Below are 17,848 nucleotides of genomic sequence, written 5' to 3' on the forward strand. Positions count from 1 at the left end.
CTATGTTAACCTTATCAATCTTGACTCCTCGCGCACCGCTTAATTTGCAAAATAATAATGAAATTCTGGAATTTTTATCACGATGAGCTAGGATTAAAAGTTGATAAATTGTCAACTATCTACTCATTTTAGGCACTTTAAAGGGTTTGGATTGTCACACATCGGTATCCAGAATTCAAGGTTGATATAGCAGGAAGTAAAAATTTTTAGGGATGGACTCTAGAACTATTGGTATTCTAGGTGGTGGCCAATTGGGTCGTATGATTGTTGAAGCTGCTAACAGATTGAACGTGAAAACAGTTATTCTTGATGCTCCTGGCTCACCAGCTAAACAGATTAATAGTGTTACTGAACATGTGAATGGTTCATTTGCTAATCCAGATGATATTGAGAAAATTGCGGCCAAGTGTGATGTATTGACTGTGGAAATTGAACATGTGGATGTTCCTACTTTAAAAGGATTGCAAGAGAAATTCCCCAATTTGAAGATTTATCCTTCACCAGAGACTATCGAATTAATCCAAGACAAGTATTTGCAGAAGCAACATTTGATTAAAAACAAGATTGCCGTAACGGAAAGTGTGTCAATCGACACCGCAAGCGTAAGTGCTTTGAAGGAAGTTGGGGAAAAATTGGGTTACCCATACATGTTGAAATCTAAGACTTTGGCCTACGATGGTAGAGGTAATTTTATCATTAAAAATGAAGGTAAAATTCCTGAAGCCCTAGAATTCTTGAAAGATCGTCCTTTGTACGCTGAGAAATGGGCTCCTTTCAAGAAAGAATTGGCTGTTATGATTGTGCGCTCCATTGACGGCCGTGTTTTCTCTTATCCAACTGTAGAAACTGTCCACAAGGACAATATCTGTTTCCTATGTTATGCTCCAGCGAGAATACCAGACTCTGTCCAACTGAAGGCTAAATTGCTAGCTGAAAATGCGGTGAGAGCTTTCCCAGGTTGCGGTATCTTTGGTGTCGAAATGTTTTACCTAGAAGACGGTGAATTGCTTATCAATGAGATCGCTCCAAGACCACATAACTCTGGCCATTACACCATTGACGCTTGTGTCACTTCTCAATTTGAAGCTCACGTCAGAGCAGTGTTGAATCTGCCAATGCCAAAGAACTTCTCCGCTTTAACAACTTCAGAGACCAATGCTATCATGCTGAACATCCTGGGTGATGAGAAAAGAAAAAATAAAGAACTTCAAATCTGCAAACGTGCTTTGGAGACTCCAGGTTCTTCAGTCTACCTATACGGTAAGGAATCTAGACCAAAGAGAAAGATGGGTCACGTTAATGTGGTCACTTCTTCAATGGAAGAATGTGAAAGAAGAATGTCCTATGTCATCGGTAAATTGAAAGAGCCACCAAAGATATCTGCCGCTACTAAGATGATAAATGAAGCTGAAAAAGCACCACTGGTTGGTGTCATAATGGGCTCAGACTCAGATCTACCGGTTATGTCCGCAGCTTGTGAAATTCTAGAACAATTTGAAGTTCCTTTTGAAGTTACTATCGTTTCTGCACACAGAACACCTAACAGAATGAGCAAGTATGCCATTGAAGCTTCACAAAGAGGTATCAAGGCCATCATTGCCGGTGCAGGTGGTGCAGCTCATTTGCCAGGTATGGTCGCAGCGATGACTCCACTACCTGTGATTGGTGTTCCAGTTAAAGGTTCCTGCCTAGATGGTGTTGATTCCTTGCACTCCATCGTTCAAATGCCAAGAGGTGTGCCAGTCGCCACCGTTGCCATTAACAACAGTACAAACGCAGCTCTATTGGCCATCCGTCTCATTGGTGCCTTTGACGCTTCTTTACACCATAAGATGCAACATTTTTTGCTAAGACAAGAGACAGACGTTCTGGAAAAGGCTGCCAAGTTGGAGAGTGAAGGCTACAAAAACTATCTCAAATCCAAATGAAAATCTCATTGATTTTATTCAATTTAACTTTCTTAAATATGTGTATTTCTACGTATTAACCGATTTTATTCTTTGAGTGAAGGTAGTAAAGTGATTATTTTTTATTTTACACTTTGAAAGTCCGATCGATGTCTTGATTGACCTTGAAAAGACGTTAAACATTAAGAGGAACTATAATAGTAACCATGGCCAAACGTTTGAGTGGACTCCAAAAGGAGGTGATTCACCTCTACAGAGGATGTATAAGAGTAGCACATACAAAGCCAAGGCCAAACCAGCCACATTTTGTAAGCTACATCCGTGAAGAGTTCGGCAAATATAAAGGACTACCCAAGAAGGATTTCACAGCTATTGAACATCTACTGAGAGTGGGTCATAAGAGAAAAGATCTCTATTCTCAGCCCGAGTTGAAGGACATTCATTAATTCGTCCAATCATCACGAATGTCCCTTTATAGTGCATTGCTATCTCACACCATTCCTGTACATTTTACAAAATTTAAGATCAATCGTTTTATTTATTCTTTATGAAAAAATGTCTTCGAAATTCCCAAAGATAAAGCCCACAATGTAATTCCTTTCCTTCATATCAGCAATATCTTTCTCCCCAGTGTAGTCACGGATCAAGCCAGGGGCAAAGACAAGTGACAGATTATGCAAAGTCATCAAATTGGCTTCGCTGTAGCTCATAACTGTATGGATATGTTTTGCCAAGAAAAGCAGCAAATCGCGGTGCTCTTGCGGCAGATTTTGCAAAATCTTGACAATAGTGTTTAGTGCTGTAACGTATTGTGGATTGTTCTTGAGATGGTTGCCGCCAGCCTTAAATGGAAGGTTAGTCATCATTTGGTTTTCTCTAACGGTATTCATTAACGGCTCGTACACTTGAAACGTTATTACCGGGTTCGGTAATTTCCTTAGGTATCTTTTCAAGACGCTCGCAACAGCATGGACGTCCTCATCGAGAAGGCTTAAAAGTTCAGTCGTCTGCTCAGTGTCGCAAGCAATAAATGCCTTTTCTATCTCCTCAATAAGCAATTGAGACCCCGACTTGCGGTAAATCCCCTCTGTTCTTAGAAATTCCTCTTTACTCTCGATGTGCTCTTTACACGACTTTACGATCAATGGTATCGTTGATTGCTCATAGGAGCATCTGGCGACAAGGCTAGAACCATAAAGTATATTCCCATCCACTCGAGATGGTGACCCTTGCATGCTTAGCTCGGACTGTGAGTTCATGTTTATTGGTAGTAATTTAACATCACTGAACTCGTTTGGATTTTGGAGAACGGGCCCAGAGATTTCCAACTTGCCGCTGGTGCTATTATTACCATTGTACATGCTAGAAGACGATGATATTGAAGTGTTCGCAGTTGTACCGCTTGGTGCTGCGAGATTTTGCAAAGACAGTTGCTGGCCGTGTTGCTGTTGTTGAGACTGAGGTGGTTGCCTTGCGCCTGAGAAGATCTTCCAGAACCTTGGCTTTGTTCCTGGCCTTGCCACGCTTGCAGTTTCTGCTTGTTTACTTGATTGGATTCCGTCAACATTAAAATCTTGAGGTTTCTGAAAATCACCATTTTGTGGTACCGGCGCTAACGATTCCAACGAGGAAAATTTACCCTTCTCTGCTCTCAGTCGTTCGATCTCATGAACGAGCACATCCTTTGTGGACTGTAGACCGTCCACTTCACTGGTTAAATGTAATCTCTTGGACTCGAGTTCTCTCACTTCCAATTTCAACTTTCTTAGCAGTAGTTCAGTTTCTCCGAGCTCCTTCTTGAGAAAAGATTCATTTTCATCTTCTGCCTTTGTGATATCATCATCTACAGTCTTCTGTGCATCTGACTCCGCGGGGTCCTCCATGACAGGCTCGTTATTCGCTTGCCAACTAGATGTCTTATAGTGGGAAGCGGACCCCGAGTTACTGAGTCGACCAAATATCGATGGATTGTCTAATGGAGGAGTTCTGAACATTGAGACATTCGATGCGCTAGTATTACTAGCATTGCTGTGCGTTCTTCTATGGTCCACATTTTCAACGCTATAATTTCTCCCTGGATTTGTAAAATTGCGATGATCAGCATGTAATGTACTGTCACTCTTACCTCTCGGAGTCATTTTATGCCTCGAAGATGTTACAGGGGTAGGCTGCGTATTACTTTCCTCGCTAGACGGCACACCCCATCCAGAATGCGTATCCAAATCGTTTCTACCGGGGGAAGAGATGGTCTTGGATCGAGAAGTGGATGGCGAACTTGACCTGGGATCCAGGATACCCGTTGTTTTAGATTTCAGATTGTGAACCAGATTTCTTGATTTAAGAGAAAGAGATCGACCGATCTTTCGGTTCTTGCCACTTTCATTCGCATTCGAAACAATTTCTTGACGATTTGGAGAAGTAACGATTGTGTTTGTTTTTGAAGGACTGGGAGATCGTGGCGGAGATGTTACCGCATAATCTGTTGGAGGGCGATCTTCGAACCCCAAGGTCAAAGTATCTTCATCATTATTGATTGGGGAAAACTGTGATGGTAAATTCAGCGCTAGTCCTTGTTCTTCCTCTTGCTCCAAAGGTTTCTCTTGATTACTTTGTTCCGGCTCGAGGATCATTCCCTGCCTATGGGAGAGCGGTGATTTACTCAATGAGTTTGTGGCTCGGTGGTTTCTTAACGGAGTCTTATTCAACAAAACCTTCGGTTCCTGTGATACCTTCAATTCTTCTCGATCATTCTCTAGAGTTGAATTCAACATATCATCAATGGAAACATTTCGAGAATGTTTGGGAGTATCCTCATCGTCCTTTTTCGCTGGTATTGATCCACTACCAACCTTCACATCATCATCCTCTGCCAAATACTGTGAAATAACACTCCCACTATTAGACTTTATCAGACTTTTTGAAAGTGGGGGTGGTGTCAACGATCTCTCCGAGCCTCTTACGGGCGACTGAGGTCTCTTACTAGATTTCTCAGGAATAACCAATGGCATGGGTAATTCCACTGTTGGAACCTCGGGCAAATCTTTCTTCAATCTTCTCTTCCTGTCCTCATACTGTTTCCTCTTGGCAAGCAACCTTTCATGACAATGTATACAAAACAAACCACGCTTGGTTTTGGCATATCGCAGATCCTTGATGGTATCACCACATTTACAACATTTAAAACACTCTGAACAATAAGCTTCATTTGAAGAGGACAGAATAATTGCCAAGTCATCAATCTTTGTCCCACAGTTTTTACACGAATCTGAACAATCAAAACAGATTAATGTGCCCGTCCCGAGTACCAGAAAATCACTATCACAACTCAATGGCTTTTCACATCTATAACACGAGAAACAATGCGTATGCCAACGATCATCACCTAACTCGTATGCATGACCTGACGTGATGAAATCCTTACATCGAACACAAGAAGGGTACGAAACAGACAGATCTGTACCCCCATTTTCAGTCTCCATCCTTGGGTAACTCTCAAGGCCCACTTGAACCAATTAATTTAACAGTTGAACCTCTAACAAACCACCAATTGGCCTGATCTTACACTAGATCTTGACGCGGCGTGGAAAACGACTGCACAGCTCAAGAATGTTTGTCTCAGCCAATTCTCCGGTGAATAGCACACTCCAGAGGCCAACACGTCCAAGATCCCACACTTTCTCAAGCGATTCGAACCTATATGAATAGTTCAACAGTGGTTAAACAGCTTGCATCAGTTCGTTAAAGGGCTTTCAGTTTTAAAATGCTAGTGAAGCCGGGTGACATTCTCTTATAGTTAATTCAGAATAAAAAATTGAGCTTATGACCAGTTCAACAGCTAGATGAGTAGTTCTGTAAGCGATGTCTGCCAAGGGAACCTCGAGTGTGTCGTCACAATTCCTGTCCGAGATCATCGGCAAACCAGTAAACGTGAAACTGCACTCTGGAATGCTGTATAGCGGCCGTTTGGAGTCGATTGATGGGTTTATGAACGTAGCACTGTCAAAAGTTACTGAACATTATGAGAATGGGCACAATGGGCTGCTCAGAAATTACAACACAGATGTTTTTCTGAGAGGGACTCAGGTCATGTATATTAGTGAAGTATAACTGTATAACGCACGGAAAAATGATCTTTAATGAATATCTGTAGAAAGTATGTATATATACGAGTTTAGTGTTCAGCACCGTTCTTGTGATGTCTCAAATGGAAGAAATATTCCATGGAGTAACCCATCACTAGGATACCTAGGGCTAAATGCCACAATGGCTTACCGGAAGCGTTGTCACCGTCGAAGTATTTGGCTTTGTATCTGCCAATAACACCGCTAGGCTTCACAGCAGCAGCTTCGCCTTGTGGTAGGGATTTGTAAAACTGGACAACGTTTCCGATACGTCTAGCATTTGGAGCAGACCCAATGTTTGCAGCAGAAACGATCTTTGGAGGAATCAAAGTAGATAGTGCACGTTTAGCGATCATGTTGAACCTTGCTGAGCCACTAATTGATCTTATCAAATCTTAAACAACTAATGCTTGTTCTAATAGACCTCTAGTTGGTTAACTCAGGGTCAAAATTCACTTGATGATTGAAAAAACACAGCGCCTCGTTAATTATGATGTGTTTTATTAAGAGATGATTGGTCGTTGAAGAGCGATGAGATTGAATATTTACAGATTAGTCGTCTTGTAAGGCTTATAGAATACTCTAGTTGGAACATTGAAGTTCTTGATACGTCAGGAATTTGCTCCTTGTCTTATTTTGTTCCTCGCCCTTCTGTAGCTCGCGCTTGTTAAGAATTTCCCAGTGGTGCCAGTTCGTGTGCGCGATATGGGTGAGATCCACGGGTCCAGTGGGCCTGGAGGGAAGCTTGGGCAGGTCTTGAAGTAGTACGTCCGCGACCTCAAAAGCTCCCATCATCGTGGAGGCTATGACACCTGTGCTGCCCGTCTTTATCCACCCCGATGCGTAGAGGCCAGGATATGTAGAGCCCTGTGTAGTCAGTACACGGCCTGCTGTAGCAGCTAGATGGCTTTTATCAAATTGAATGTGCAGGCTGGCAAATTCAGGTAGAGGCTGGCCTGCATAACCGAGTGAAGTGATCAGTAAGTCGAGCTCGTAGGTCAATTCTTGGTCTTTCAGTGATACTACTCTGTTATCTGCAGTGATTTCGTTCTTGCAAACAGTCAACGAGCTTAGGTTACCACTGGAGTCACTGTTGATGGCAATGGGAGTCTTGAGATAGTCTAATTCCCACGTTTGGCCGTTCGCTCCTGGTGGAAGGAACTTTTGATAATTTCTCTTGGTTCTTTGCTCGTAGGGTTTGAGATATTCGGAGCACATTTCCACACGTCTTTTAAACGCACGGTCTTTAATCGTGTTTAGGTTAAACATGTCTTCTCGAAAATATGTGGGGTCAATACGACCCCGAATCCCATACTTCTCCAATTCCCACATCTCTCGCAATTCCTTATTAGTAAATTTGGAATGACTAAAATCACGTCTTGCAATGAGCTTCACATTTTGTATAGGTGCCCTTTGTAGACATTTCATCGCGATCGGTGATATATCTGTACCACTCCACAATTCGCTGATTTTGTTGCTTATTAGTACCCTCGTCAAATCCAATGCAACGTTACCGTTACCTATTATACCCACATTCCGAACTTTGGACCAGTCAAAATCGATGAACTTAGGACTTGTCGCAAAATCGGGATGGCCATTGTACCAGTTGACAAATTCTCGACTGCTAAACACACCTTTCGTGCTATTCTCTCCTGGAATCCCCAATTTCTTATCGCCTGTACAACCATAGCTTAAAACCACAGCATCTTGTTTCTTCAATAATTCAGTCAACTTAACTTCTTCCCCCACGGTAACTCCACCGATGAATTCAAATAAGTGCTTTTGACCAGGTCTTGAAAACTCTTTAGCACATTTGGTAAAAGTATCCTCACAGTTCTTTACTTCAGGATGGTCGGGAGCTACTCCATATCGACTCAATCCAAATGGTACAGGCAATTTCTCCCACATTGTAATGTGCAAAGGCACCTCGGACTTGGTAAGCAAACGGTAAGCTGTATAAAACCCAGAGGGCCCTGATCCCACAATCGAGATCCTCTTACGCCCACAATAGGTCGACGCATACCGTATGAACCGCAGTTTAGCGATTCCAGAGACCATTGTGTCGCTATCCGTTGTCTTGAGGTGATCAGATAACTTTTCAACAGGGAAGGCAGTTGTAAAAGGGAAGGATCTTTGAGCCTGAAGTCTCCGATGAGATCGACATAAAGAAAACGCTGATTAGCTTTCCATTGAGCTACTTAAACAGGCTTAGTGATCGTATTACCCATTTACACGTGATGGCTAGGAGCTCTATTAGCATCAAGAACTTAAGGAGTTGTCAATGACAGCATAAATAGTTCCTCAAAGATCGAAAATGGATTACAAGAAATTTCTGCTATTTGGCGACTCAATTACTGAGTTTGCATTCAATAGCAGGGCTCAAGAGGGCGAGTCTGATCAGTTTGCATTGGGCGCAGCCCTATGTAATGACTACACTCGGAAGTTGGATATTGTGCAGCGTGGGTTCAGCGGATACAACTCCAGATGGGGACTGAAAATACTCCCAAGAGTGCTGGAAAATGAACAAAATATTGTTTTGTCAACGATCTTCTTTGGTTCCAATGATGCTTGTTTGGGGGGCCACCAACGAGTGCCAATGGAGGAATATGCGTCCAACACGAGAAAGATGATATCTATGTTGAGAGAAAAGAACATTAAGCCGATTCTAGTTGGTCCTGGACTCATTGATCAAGAGAGATTCGAAGCTGCCAGAAAAGAAGAAGTGGAAAGAGGGTATATTCGTACGAATGAAAACTTTGAAGCTTATTCGAATAAATTGCAACAGATTGCTACAGAGGATAAAGTCCCATTTGTCGATCTTAACACAGCCTTCAGAAGAGAAGGAGGTGAAAACTGGCGTGACTTGTTTCGCGATGGGCTCCACTTCTCTGGTAAGGGCTATGAAATCTTTTACAATGAGCTCTTGAAGTCAATTAGAAAATACTACCCTGAACTGGCTCCCGAGTGTATTCCAACAAGGTTACCAGTTTGGAGAGAGGTTGCTGAGGACGGCTCTAATGTGTTATGATAATTGGTTTATTTTACCGATTTTTCATTGATAAGGCCATCGCCAAAGTTGAAATTTATATAGACACATAATACATTAATAAACACCATACAAAGTTAAGGAGTTGCTCGAATCGTCCTAAGATGGTGGGATCAGACTCAGAGCCTTCTACAATTTCCCTTACTGAGAGTACTCCTGATGCTCAGCTCCCTGTGGTAGCACCAGACACTTTAAAGGGCAAGTTTTCTAGCATGATTGCCAATGCCATGGAGAATAATCCGTATTTTGCAGCAGGTGGTGGATTGATGGTCCTTGGTACAGGTCTGGCAGTTGCTCGGTCAGGGATCATTAAGGCAAGTAACCTCCTGTACAGACAAATGATCGTCGATCTCGAGATACAGTCGAAAGACAAATCTTACGCCTGGTTTCTTCAATGGATGTCAAAGCACCCTCAAAGAATCTCCAAACACCTATCTGTCAGGACTAATTATGTGCAACATGACAACGGTTCTGTGACTACCAAGTTTGCGCTCGTTCCAGGTCCTGGAAACCATTGGATAAGATACAAAGGTGCATTTATCAGAATTACTAGAGAAAGATCTGCGAAGATGATCGACTTGACGAATGGATCTCCGTTTGAGATAGTAACATTGACCACATTGTACAGGGATAGATATCTCTTTAACGAGATTTTAAATGAAGCAAAAGACATTGCATTGAAGAGTACAGAAGGAAAGACTGTAATATATACTTCGTTCGGTCCCGAGTGGAGAAAATTTGGACAACCAAAGGCCAAGAGGATGTTGCCCTCGGTAATCCTGGACCAAGGTATCAAAGAGGAGATCCTAGAGGATGTTCACGAGTTTATGCGTAATGGGAAATGGTACTCGGATAGAGGTATTCCATATAGAAGAGGTTACTTGCTTTACGGCCCACCGGGCTCAGGTAAAACAAGTTTCATTCAAGCTTTGGCTGGTGAACTTGATTACAACATTTGCATCTTGAACCTCTCTGAGGGCAATCTGACCGACGATCGCTTAAACCATCTGATGAATAACATGCCCGAGAGAAGTATACTGCTGCTTGAAGATATAGACGCAGCTTTCAATCAAAGATTGCAATCTGGAGAAACAGGCTTCAAGTCGAGCGTTACTTTCAGTGGTCTCCTTAACGCTCTAGACGGTGTGACTTCATCGGAAGAGACAATAACATTTATGACCACAAACCACCCAGAGAAACTGGATCCGGCCATAATGAGACCTGGTAGAATTGACTACAAGGTTTTTGTTGGTAATGCCACCTCATACCAGGTGGAGAAGATGTTTATGAAATTCTATCCCGGAGAAGAAACTCTATGCAAACTATTTGTCGAAGCAATGAACAAGTTGAATATTACTGTAAGTACAGCACAACTGCAGGGACTTTTCGTAATGAACAAGGACAAACCGCAATCCGCATTAGACATGATAGAAACTCTAAGGCATTCCAACCACGTTTTATAAAGTCCAAACCTGTAAATAAGATAATATCAACCTTCCATAACAGTTTCCACCGCACTTTCAACGTTATAAGGTTGAATCTCACGGGAGCCCTCTAATTGAGCCTGTAACTGGGCTACTTTCAGCACTTTTCTTAAAAGCTCCTGGTACAAACACGACAATAGCAGTCCCTCGGCCTTATTTGGCTCCTCTTCCTTTGCACAGCACTTTCGCAACTCATTCACCACATGTTCCTCCACATAATGACGGCCCATTTGATAACCAAGTGATGAGATACTGACATGTTTCGATGGTAATGGTTGAAGTAGTGGTTGAGATTCTTATCATTTATTGATCATCGAATGACACGTGACTTTCTGTGATATAAATCTCTGTGTGTCGGCGGCTAAAAGTGCACAATCAAGTACCACTTTCTCTACTAGTTCAACGTATTTAAGAGGTTTGAGTTGTGAGATATACTAGTGTTATGATGGAGGAAGCTTGGGAAAGGAACGTGGCTAGTGGTTTTGTGCCAGTTAGAACGATTAGCGACTCTTTGAAGGAGCTGGAAGGATTTATCACATCGATTCATTCTGCTGCTGAGGGCAATGCAGGATTGCCACAAAGATCACCGGATGAATACAGTGGTGGAGATAACAACTACACAACCCAGGTGGCTCCCTTGAGACAAGCAGATTATCAATATTTTGATGAGATGTCTGAATATCAACATGTGTCGCCAAACGCGATTAATACCTATACTGGTCGAGTTTCTATGGCTTTGAAACAGAAAGGTCGTAAACCATTGGCGAAGAAGACCTCGGCAATTATACCTCCGTGGATAGATGTACCTGAGCATTCGAGGTTCTTTGTGATCAAATCTTCGAGTCTGGAGAACGTAAAGAAATCCTTTTACAATGGAATATGGTCTTCCACATATTTCGGGAACAAGAGACTATCGGAAGCATATTTTAATTTACCCAAGGGCTCAAAGATCTTCCTGTTCTTTTCTGTGAACGCTTCAGGTCGTTTCTGCGGAGTTGCAGAGATGATTTCTGGGCTTGAGTCTGGACTTGATACTAGTATATGGGGGAACAACGAAAAATACGATACAGCATTCAAAGTCAGATGGATTGTGGTTCGAGATGTGCAAAACCGTTTGCTGAAGCAGTTTTTGATCCCATCGAATGACATGAAGCCCGTGACAAACTCTCGAGACACGCAGGAGATCCCACCAGCGATTTGCAAGTCTATCTTAAAACTGTTTAAGTATGATCAGACCAATGTACAGTCCTTCCTGGACCATGGTTACACTTGATTTTGTTCGTCAACTCTTCTCAAAGTGTTCAAGGAACTCTTCGTTCAAGGATCCAGAAACAAAAAGTTACACTCCTATATTCATCGCTTCTTTGTAAAGATATATATCAACAAGCACCAAACTAATTGAATCCTCAGGTAGGAACAATGTTGAAGAATATAATTGCTAGGACTCCTATAAGGCGGTCATTCTCCGCCCTGTCCTCCTTGAAGCAGATCCCAAGCGATGGTGATAAAGGTTCCACTCAAAATCTGAAGTACGAACCCCTATCAGAAGCTCAAGAAGCTTACTTAGATCGTGTTGTTCGAGTGGATCAGGCCGGTGAGCTTGGGGCAGACTACATTTACGCGGGTCAGTACTTCGTACTAGCCAATAAGTATCCCCATTTGAAGCCAGTACTACAACATATGTGGGATCAAGAGATACACCATCACAACACTTTCAACACCTTACAGTTAAAGAATAGAGTAAGACCCTCTCTAATTACACCCTTGTGGAAACTTGGTGCATTCGCTATGGGCGCTGGCACTGCAATTATATCTCCACAGGCTGCGATGGCCTGTACGGAAGCTGTTGAAACTGTTATCGGTGGACACTATAACGAGCAGCTGCGTTGCTTGACCAACCAGTATGAATTAGAGAAGCCTGATAGTAGTTTTGGGATACCAGCGGAAATTAAAGATCTAACTAGTACTATCAGACAATTTAGAGACGATGAGTTGGAACATCTAAACACTGCTATCGAATATGACTCGAAGAAAGCTGTTCCATATATGCTGCTCACAGAGGGCATTAAGGGTATATGTAAGGTGGCCATCTGGACCGCCGAGAGGGTTTGATACTGGAGAGTGTTGTTTCCATAGTTTACATAGCGGATTCAATTGGATCCCACGACTAGACTAGGCCATCATATAGGTTTAAAGAATTTATGATTGAGGGATCTACTTTGGATCCCTCTCTAAATTCTTCCAGTGTAATATAACCATCCTCGTTCTTATCCATCGTGTGGAATATCTTCTTCACTCTCAGTTCGGGTGTGGCCTCATCATCGCTTAATTTGACCATTGAACCCATCATCTTGTATATGCTTGTCACTATGGTCAACATCTCATCGAAAGTTATGTACCCATCGTGGTTCAGATCGTATAGCTGGAATGTCCATACCAATTTCTCTTCTAGAGTGCCTCTTGATGTGGTGCTCAGTACAGTAATAAATTCTTTGAAGTCAACAAACCCGTTGTTGTCCTTGTCAAACACACTGAATACATGGTTGGCAAACTCTTCAGGGGATCCAAATGGAAAGAACTGCTTGTATATCTTAACAAAATCTTCTCTTGTTAACTGGCCGCTGGGGCAATCTCTCAAAAAACCCTTGTGCCACTGCTGAATCTCTCGGCGATCAAAATATGTTGACTGTCTCAGACTTGTCAGATCGTCCTTGGAGAGCTTTGATGCCTTGGCTCCCATTATTTATGTCCTCCTTGAACTGTCTCACTGTTTACCCAAGTATTATTCAATCAATTAAAGGCTTTCGGGCTTTCAAACTTACTCAGCTTATAAAGATAGTCCTACAATAAGGTGAAGAGATAAACTTACAAAAGAATAGAAGAAACTCAAACGCCAGATTTGATTGGGCTGCATTCCAAATTAAATTACGTTCTTTAAGTCAAACAGTAGTGCAGGTCTTAACTTCGTGGCCGCTGCAGCCGCTAAAAGAACAACCACAAGACTCTAAAACACCATTCAAAGACTCTCATGGATTCAATCTCATCACCTGAGTTGGAAGCGATAACTAGAGACCTCATGTACCGCATAAGTAGGCTGAATGGCTCAAGTTATGCTACTGTAGTGTCATGTAGAACGAATCATTAGTTGATCTTGAAGGTGCCCCTTCTCTTAATCACTAATACGTGGAGACTACTAGATCAGGCTCACATATCGTAGTTTGAACCTGCAAGAGCACTCCAATTGAAGCACTTAGTGAGTGGGTTCCGGAATACTAGAAAAAAATCGTGTTTTATCGCTGTTGCTTAATAGAGATTCGCAAATATGCTTCAAGAGGACGAGAAGAGTGGCAATGTAGTCCAAGAGATTGTCTCTGAGGATAGTTTAGAAGCAGAAAAGAGGTTAGAGACCCCTGATTTGATGGATCTTGGCCGAGAAACAGACCATATGGTGGGTAATACGAAACAAGCCGACCATTTGGATACGCTTACACATAGGGACTCAGGTAAAGAAGTACTGTATCGGGAAGTCTCTACAAAATTTCCTTTCAAAACGTCTGATCGATTACTAGATGATCTGATTCATGATTTGGCATTTATCAACTCCAAGGACCATGATATACTATATTCCGATCTGCATAATGGTATACTTAAGGCTCCCGTACTAGCTTATTCTAGAAGAATATCACAGTTGTATCCCTACTCTTTCGGTACTCTGGTCGACCAAATTACATTACAAACAAGCTTCGAATACCCATCAATTTCATGCCCAGGGCATAACAAGCTGAATGTTTACATGGGAGTGCTGATTGATGTGCCGCATGACTACAAGATCACCAGTAGCACCCTTTCTGAGAATACAGTTTATCACTTAAAGGTTACTGTGAAGACTAGATCTATACTGGAACACACCAAGAAAAAGGCCGGAGTCACTCATTATCATTGCATTAGTGAAGCAGATCTACATCAGTTTGATCGACAAGATTTGGAGTTTGACCCGACAGATCCGCGGTTGGTGGACCATGCCATATATGTTTCAAGTGATACCAATAAACTGGTACTCATTGAAGTCTTCTTGCCTGAATTCGACAGAGAGGAGAAGACAGAATGCTGGTCCGGAACGGCTATTAAAACCAGATACTCAGAGGCATGTCAGAGATTTGATACGCTAGATCCATCGGAAATTCCCACCCAAGCTGACTGCATTAACACTCTATTGAAAATTTTTAGGGGTCCATTGAACCGTCAAAACTCTGAAGAGCCCTTAAAGACGATAAACTCTGATAATGTCGTTTTGAATTCACGTATCAATCCCAATTGGCTCACTTCAAAATATGGGTTTGAGCTACATGTTGAGAAAGATGAAAGTACTGGTGAAAGCTATTTCGAGTTTGAACCTCCCAACCTCACCAACTACATTGAAGATAGAAAGGTCAGAAGGCTTCGGGAGTCTTTTATTAGGAAATGTATTGAACTGATATTTCTAGGGAAGACAGCAATTGAACTACTTGGTAAGGATGCAAAGACTACCTCCAAAGTTTACCGAACCTTCAACGCAATTCAAATCGCCTTCTCGAAGACAACATGGTTTAAGATGTTGGGTGAGCATAGATCCATCTTTTCATTTGAATCCGCTTCGCCTTTAGACGCCAACTATAACTTCATTAATCTTTCCGCATGTTTTTATTATATTGATCGAGACATCATCAAGAACTATGAGGCACAATGCGCATTAGATCCAGAAAACACTGGCATTTATTTCGACGCTCTAACTTACATCGCCAATAGAAAAGGAGCCTACCAATTAGTGGCTTACTGTGGTAAACAGGATGTTGTTGGTCAGGAAGCTCTTGACCAAGCATTGAAACTCTTTGGTATAGATTCGAAGGACGTAGATGTTGCCACTATCGATGATTCACTACTAGTCTCCATTTACAAATCGGAAACCATGGCAAACCCAAATGAAAACCGCCACACTGATCTGAAAAACGCTTTACGATTATTGGCGAAGTATAAGAAATCCGACAAACTCAAATTCTTTGCAGATTACGAGCCTTATAAGAACGTTTCACGAGCCTACGAGATATTAGAAGTCGACGAATCGGTTGACGACGACATAATTGAAACAGCATATTCGATAAGCATTAATGACTCTCCGGGTTTGAAGATAGACTGTGACAGAGCGCTGTACACGATTGGTGTTCGCAAACGAAGTCTACGTCTGTTGAATTATCTGCTACAGCAGTGCCCTGATTTCCAGCTATATTACGGTCCGGGGACTTTATTATATTCAGAAGCATTGAGCATGTTGCAACTTAACGAAAACGCTGGTGATGAGACAGTCCTTGAAGTGTTCCAACGCAAATGGCATCAGGAGACTGCCTTTGAGTCCGATTATCTCTTGAAGCTCAAAGCTGCTTTAACCAAAATTGGAATTGAAAGAAATTCTAAATTGATTTTACATTTTATAGACACTGGAACTATCGATGCTAGTTGTTTGCCAGCTGATAACTGGCCAACAGGTCTGAATAATATTGGTAACACTTGTTACCTGAACTCGCTGCTGCAGTATTATTTCTCCCTAGCACCATTAAGAAGGTACGTGCTGGAATATCAGGAAACGATGGAACATTTTAGGCATCATACTGGAAATGAGTTAAGAAGAATTGGCGGCAGAGAAGTCAGTGAAGCTGAGGTTGAAAGATCAGTTCAATTTGTGTATCAACTCCGTGATCTTTTCCAGGCGATGATTTATTCGAAGGAAAGATGTGTCACTCCAAGAAAGGAACTTGCCTATTTAGCATTTGCACCCAGCAATTTTGAAGTTGAGTTTGAGCCTACCACAGTGAATGCCCAGCATGAAGTGTCTAAAATAGCTGAATCGACAAACAACGATATTTTGATGTACGGACCAACAAATAGGTCGGATAACGATCAGACAGGTCCTATAGAGTTGGACAGTGATAGTGGGAATGAAGATATTGACGTATCTATGACAAAAGAACCATCTGAAGAGTACAAGGAGGATATTCCCATGAGTGACGCAGAGAAGGATAATATAATTAGCACTTCTACTCGTGTCGCTAAAATTAGTTCTGACCAGTTAGAGAATGCATTAGAGATGGGGAGACAACAAGATGTCACAGAATGTATTGGGAATGTTCTTTTCCAACTGGAGAGCGCATCTGATCCAATAAATCTCGACGAGGACAACGAGCAAAACGATTTGGTCAAGCAGCTCTTTTACGGTAAGATCAAGCAGACGATCATACCGCTTGCGAAATCAACAGAAATCCAGACCAAGATTGAACGATACTTATCTCTCTTGGTCAACATCGGAGATCATCCTAAGGACATATACGACGCACTCGACTCATATTTCAGTGATGAACGTCTGACTATGGCCGAGTATGGCGACGTCAAAAGAACAGTTGCGGTTACAGAGTTCCCAACGATTCTACAAATACAAATACAAAGAGTTTACTATGATCGTGAAAGGTTCATGCCTTTCAAGTCGATTGAACCGCTCCCTTTCAATGAAGTGCTGTACATGGACAGATACAGCGACTCACAAGACCCCAAAATGGTAGAGAAGAAAAAGGAATCAGAGCAGCTGAAAGCACAATTGTCAAGATTAAAGATACGTCAAAAGGAACTACTTAGTGTCAACGAACTCGGTCTTTCACGGAAAGCTGCATATATGGAGACTATAAACTACCTAAAGTCCGACCTGATAAAGAGTCAGGAACTTAAAGGACTCAATAACGACTTCCTCATCGAGCAACTCAAGCAATCCATCGCAGACATTGATCAAGAGCTCACATCGCTGTACCACGATATCGCCAAGTTAGAGAACACTATTGACAAGCAATTCGAAGAGTTCAAAAAAATTGGTTACTCACTATTCGCCGTATTTATCCACAGAGGCGAAGCCAGTTACGGTCACTACTGGGTTTATATCAAGGATAGGTCCAAGAACGGTACCTGGAGGAAGTACAACGACGAAACCATCACTGAAGTTCCCGAGACCGAAGTCTTCAATTTCACAGAGGGGAATACGGCGACGCCCTACTTCCTGGTATATGTTCGCCAAGGACATGAGCATGATATCGAACCTCTCAAAAGAATCATAGACCGCGATTGATACCTAAATCTTCACTATAAGTAGCTTTATCCTTATAATCAGCTGACCAGTTGTTGATCAATCGTCACAGTCCACGATTTCATCTGAAATATGTTGAACTAATATAACCTCTCTATAAATCGAAATTAATAGTTCAAGTAGCCTGAATT

At 42.0% G+C, this 17,848-nt stretch overlaps 13 protein-coding genes across 13 annotated transcripts; 8 read left to right on the forward strand and 5 right to left on the reverse strand.

Moving 5' to 3' along the window:
• Positions 1-212: 212 nt before the first annotated feature.
• Positions 213-1,928, forward strand: ADE2 (phosphoribosylaminoimidazole carboxylase ADE2; the record flags this gene model as incomplete). The annotated part of the gene is made up of 1 exon (XM_003680993.1): positions 213-1,928. One exon carries the CDS (start codon positions 213-215, stop codon positions 1,926-1,928), a length of 1,716 nt encoding a protein of 571 aa, XP_003681041.1.
• A 185-nt stretch (positions 1,929-2,113) lies between these two features.
• SDH6 (Sdh6p) lies at positions 2,114-2,353 on the forward strand (the record flags this gene model as incomplete). Its single annotated transcript, XM_003680994.1, has 1 exon — positions 2,114-2,353. The coding sequence occupies one exon, from the start codon at positions 2,114-2,116 to the stop codon at positions 2,351-2,353; it is 240 nt and encodes a 79-aa protein (XP_003681042.1).
• Positions 2,354-2,452: 99 nt separating this feature from the next.
• RGA2 (GTPase-activating protein RGA2) lies at positions 2,453-5,386 on the reverse strand (the record flags this gene model as incomplete). The annotated part of the gene is made up of 1 exon (XM_003680995.1): positions 2,453-5,386. One exon carries the CDS (start codon positions 5,384-5,386, stop codon positions 2,453-2,455), a length of 2,934 nt encoding a protein of 977 aa, XP_003681043.1.
• Positions 5,387-5,765: 379 nt separating this feature from the next.
• Positions 5,766-6,014, forward strand: LSM6 (U4/U6-U5 snRNP complex subunit LSM6; the record flags this gene model as incomplete). The annotated part of the gene is made up of 1 exon (XM_003680996.1): positions 5,766-6,014. One exon carries the CDS (start codon positions 5,766-5,768, stop codon positions 6,012-6,014), a length of 249 nt encoding a protein of 82 aa, XP_003681044.1.
• A 64-nt stretch (positions 6,015-6,078) lies between these two features.
• Positions 6,079-6,384, reverse strand: ATP17 (F1F0 ATP synthase subunit f; the record flags this gene model as incomplete). Its single annotated transcript, XM_003680997.1, has 1 exon — positions 6,079-6,384. The coding sequence occupies one exon, from the start codon at positions 6,382-6,384 to the stop codon at positions 6,079-6,081; it is 306 nt and encodes a 101-aa protein (XP_003681045.1).
• Positions 6,385-6,610: 226 nt separating this feature from the next.
• On the reverse strand, positions 6,611-8,086 carry ARH1 (NADPH-adrenodoxin reductase; the record flags this gene model as incomplete). The annotated part of the gene is made up of 1 exon (XM_003680998.1): positions 6,611-8,086. One exon carries the CDS (start codon positions 8,084-8,086, stop codon positions 6,611-6,613), a length of 1,476 nt encoding a protein of 491 aa, XP_003681046.1.
• Positions 8,087-8,342: 256 nt separating this feature from the next.
• IAH1 (isoamyl acetate-hydrolyzing esterase) lies at positions 8,343-9,056 on the forward strand (the record flags this gene model as incomplete). Its single annotated transcript, XM_003680999.1, has 1 exon — positions 8,343-9,056. The coding sequence occupies one exon, from the start codon at positions 8,343-8,345 to the stop codon at positions 9,054-9,056; it is 714 nt and encodes a 237-aa protein (XP_003681047.1).
• Positions 9,057-9,178: 122 nt separating this feature from the next.
• BCS1 (bifunctional AAA family ATPase chaperone/translocase BCS1) lies at positions 9,179-10,537 on the forward strand (the record flags this gene model as incomplete). Its single annotated transcript, XM_003681000.1, has 1 exon — positions 9,179-10,537. The coding sequence occupies one exon, from the start codon at positions 9,179-9,181 to the stop codon at positions 10,535-10,537; it is 1,359 nt and encodes a 452-aa protein (XP_003681048.1).
• Positions 10,538-10,563: 26 nt separating this feature from the next.
• Positions 10,564-10,788, reverse strand: WIP1 (Wip1p; the record flags this gene model as incomplete). The annotated part of the gene is made up of 1 exon (XM_003681001.1): positions 10,564-10,788. One exon carries the CDS (start codon positions 10,786-10,788, stop codon positions 10,564-10,566), a length of 225 nt encoding a protein of 74 aa, XP_003681049.1.
• A 212-nt stretch (positions 10,789-11,000) lies between these two features.
• On the forward strand, positions 11,001-11,831 carry PHO92 (mRNA-binding phosphate metabolism regulator; the record flags this gene model as incomplete). The annotated part of the gene is made up of 1 exon (XM_003681002.1): positions 11,001-11,831. The coding sequence occupies one exon, from the start codon at positions 11,001-11,003 to the stop codon at positions 11,829-11,831; it is 831 nt and encodes a 276-aa protein (XP_003681050.1).
• A 146-nt stretch (positions 11,832-11,977) lies between these two features.
• Positions 11,978-12,670, forward strand: CAT5 (putative monooxygenase CAT5; the record flags this gene model as incomplete). The annotated part of the gene is made up of 1 exon (XM_003681003.1): positions 11,978-12,670. One exon carries the CDS (start codon positions 11,978-11,980, stop codon positions 12,668-12,670), a length of 693 nt encoding a protein of 230 aa, XP_003681051.1.
• Positions 12,671-12,725: 55 nt separating this feature from the next.
• On the reverse strand, positions 12,726-13,298 carry FRQ1 (frequenin; the record flags this gene model as incomplete). Its single annotated transcript, XM_003681004.1, has 1 exon — positions 12,726-13,298. One exon carries the CDS (start codon positions 13,296-13,298, stop codon positions 12,726-12,728), a length of 573 nt encoding a protein of 190 aa, XP_003681052.1.
• A 582-nt stretch (positions 13,299-13,880) lies between these two features.
• Positions 13,881-17,699, forward strand: UBP2 (ubiquitin-specific protease UBP2; the record flags this gene model as incomplete). The annotated part of the gene is made up of 1 exon (XM_003681005.1): positions 13,881-17,699. One exon carries the CDS (start codon positions 13,881-13,883, stop codon positions 17,697-17,699), a length of 3,819 nt encoding a protein of 1,272 aa, XP_003681053.1.
• Between the last annotated feature and the right edge of the window lie 149 nt (positions 17,700-17,848).

Source organism: Torulaspora delbrueckii, chromosome 4, assembly GCF_000243375.1.
Source record: "Torulaspora delbrueckii CBS 1146 chromosome 4, complete genome".
Taxonomy (NCBI): Eukaryota; Fungi; Ascomycota; class Saccharomycetes; order Saccharomycetales; family Saccharomycetaceae; genus Torulaspora; species Torulaspora delbrueckii.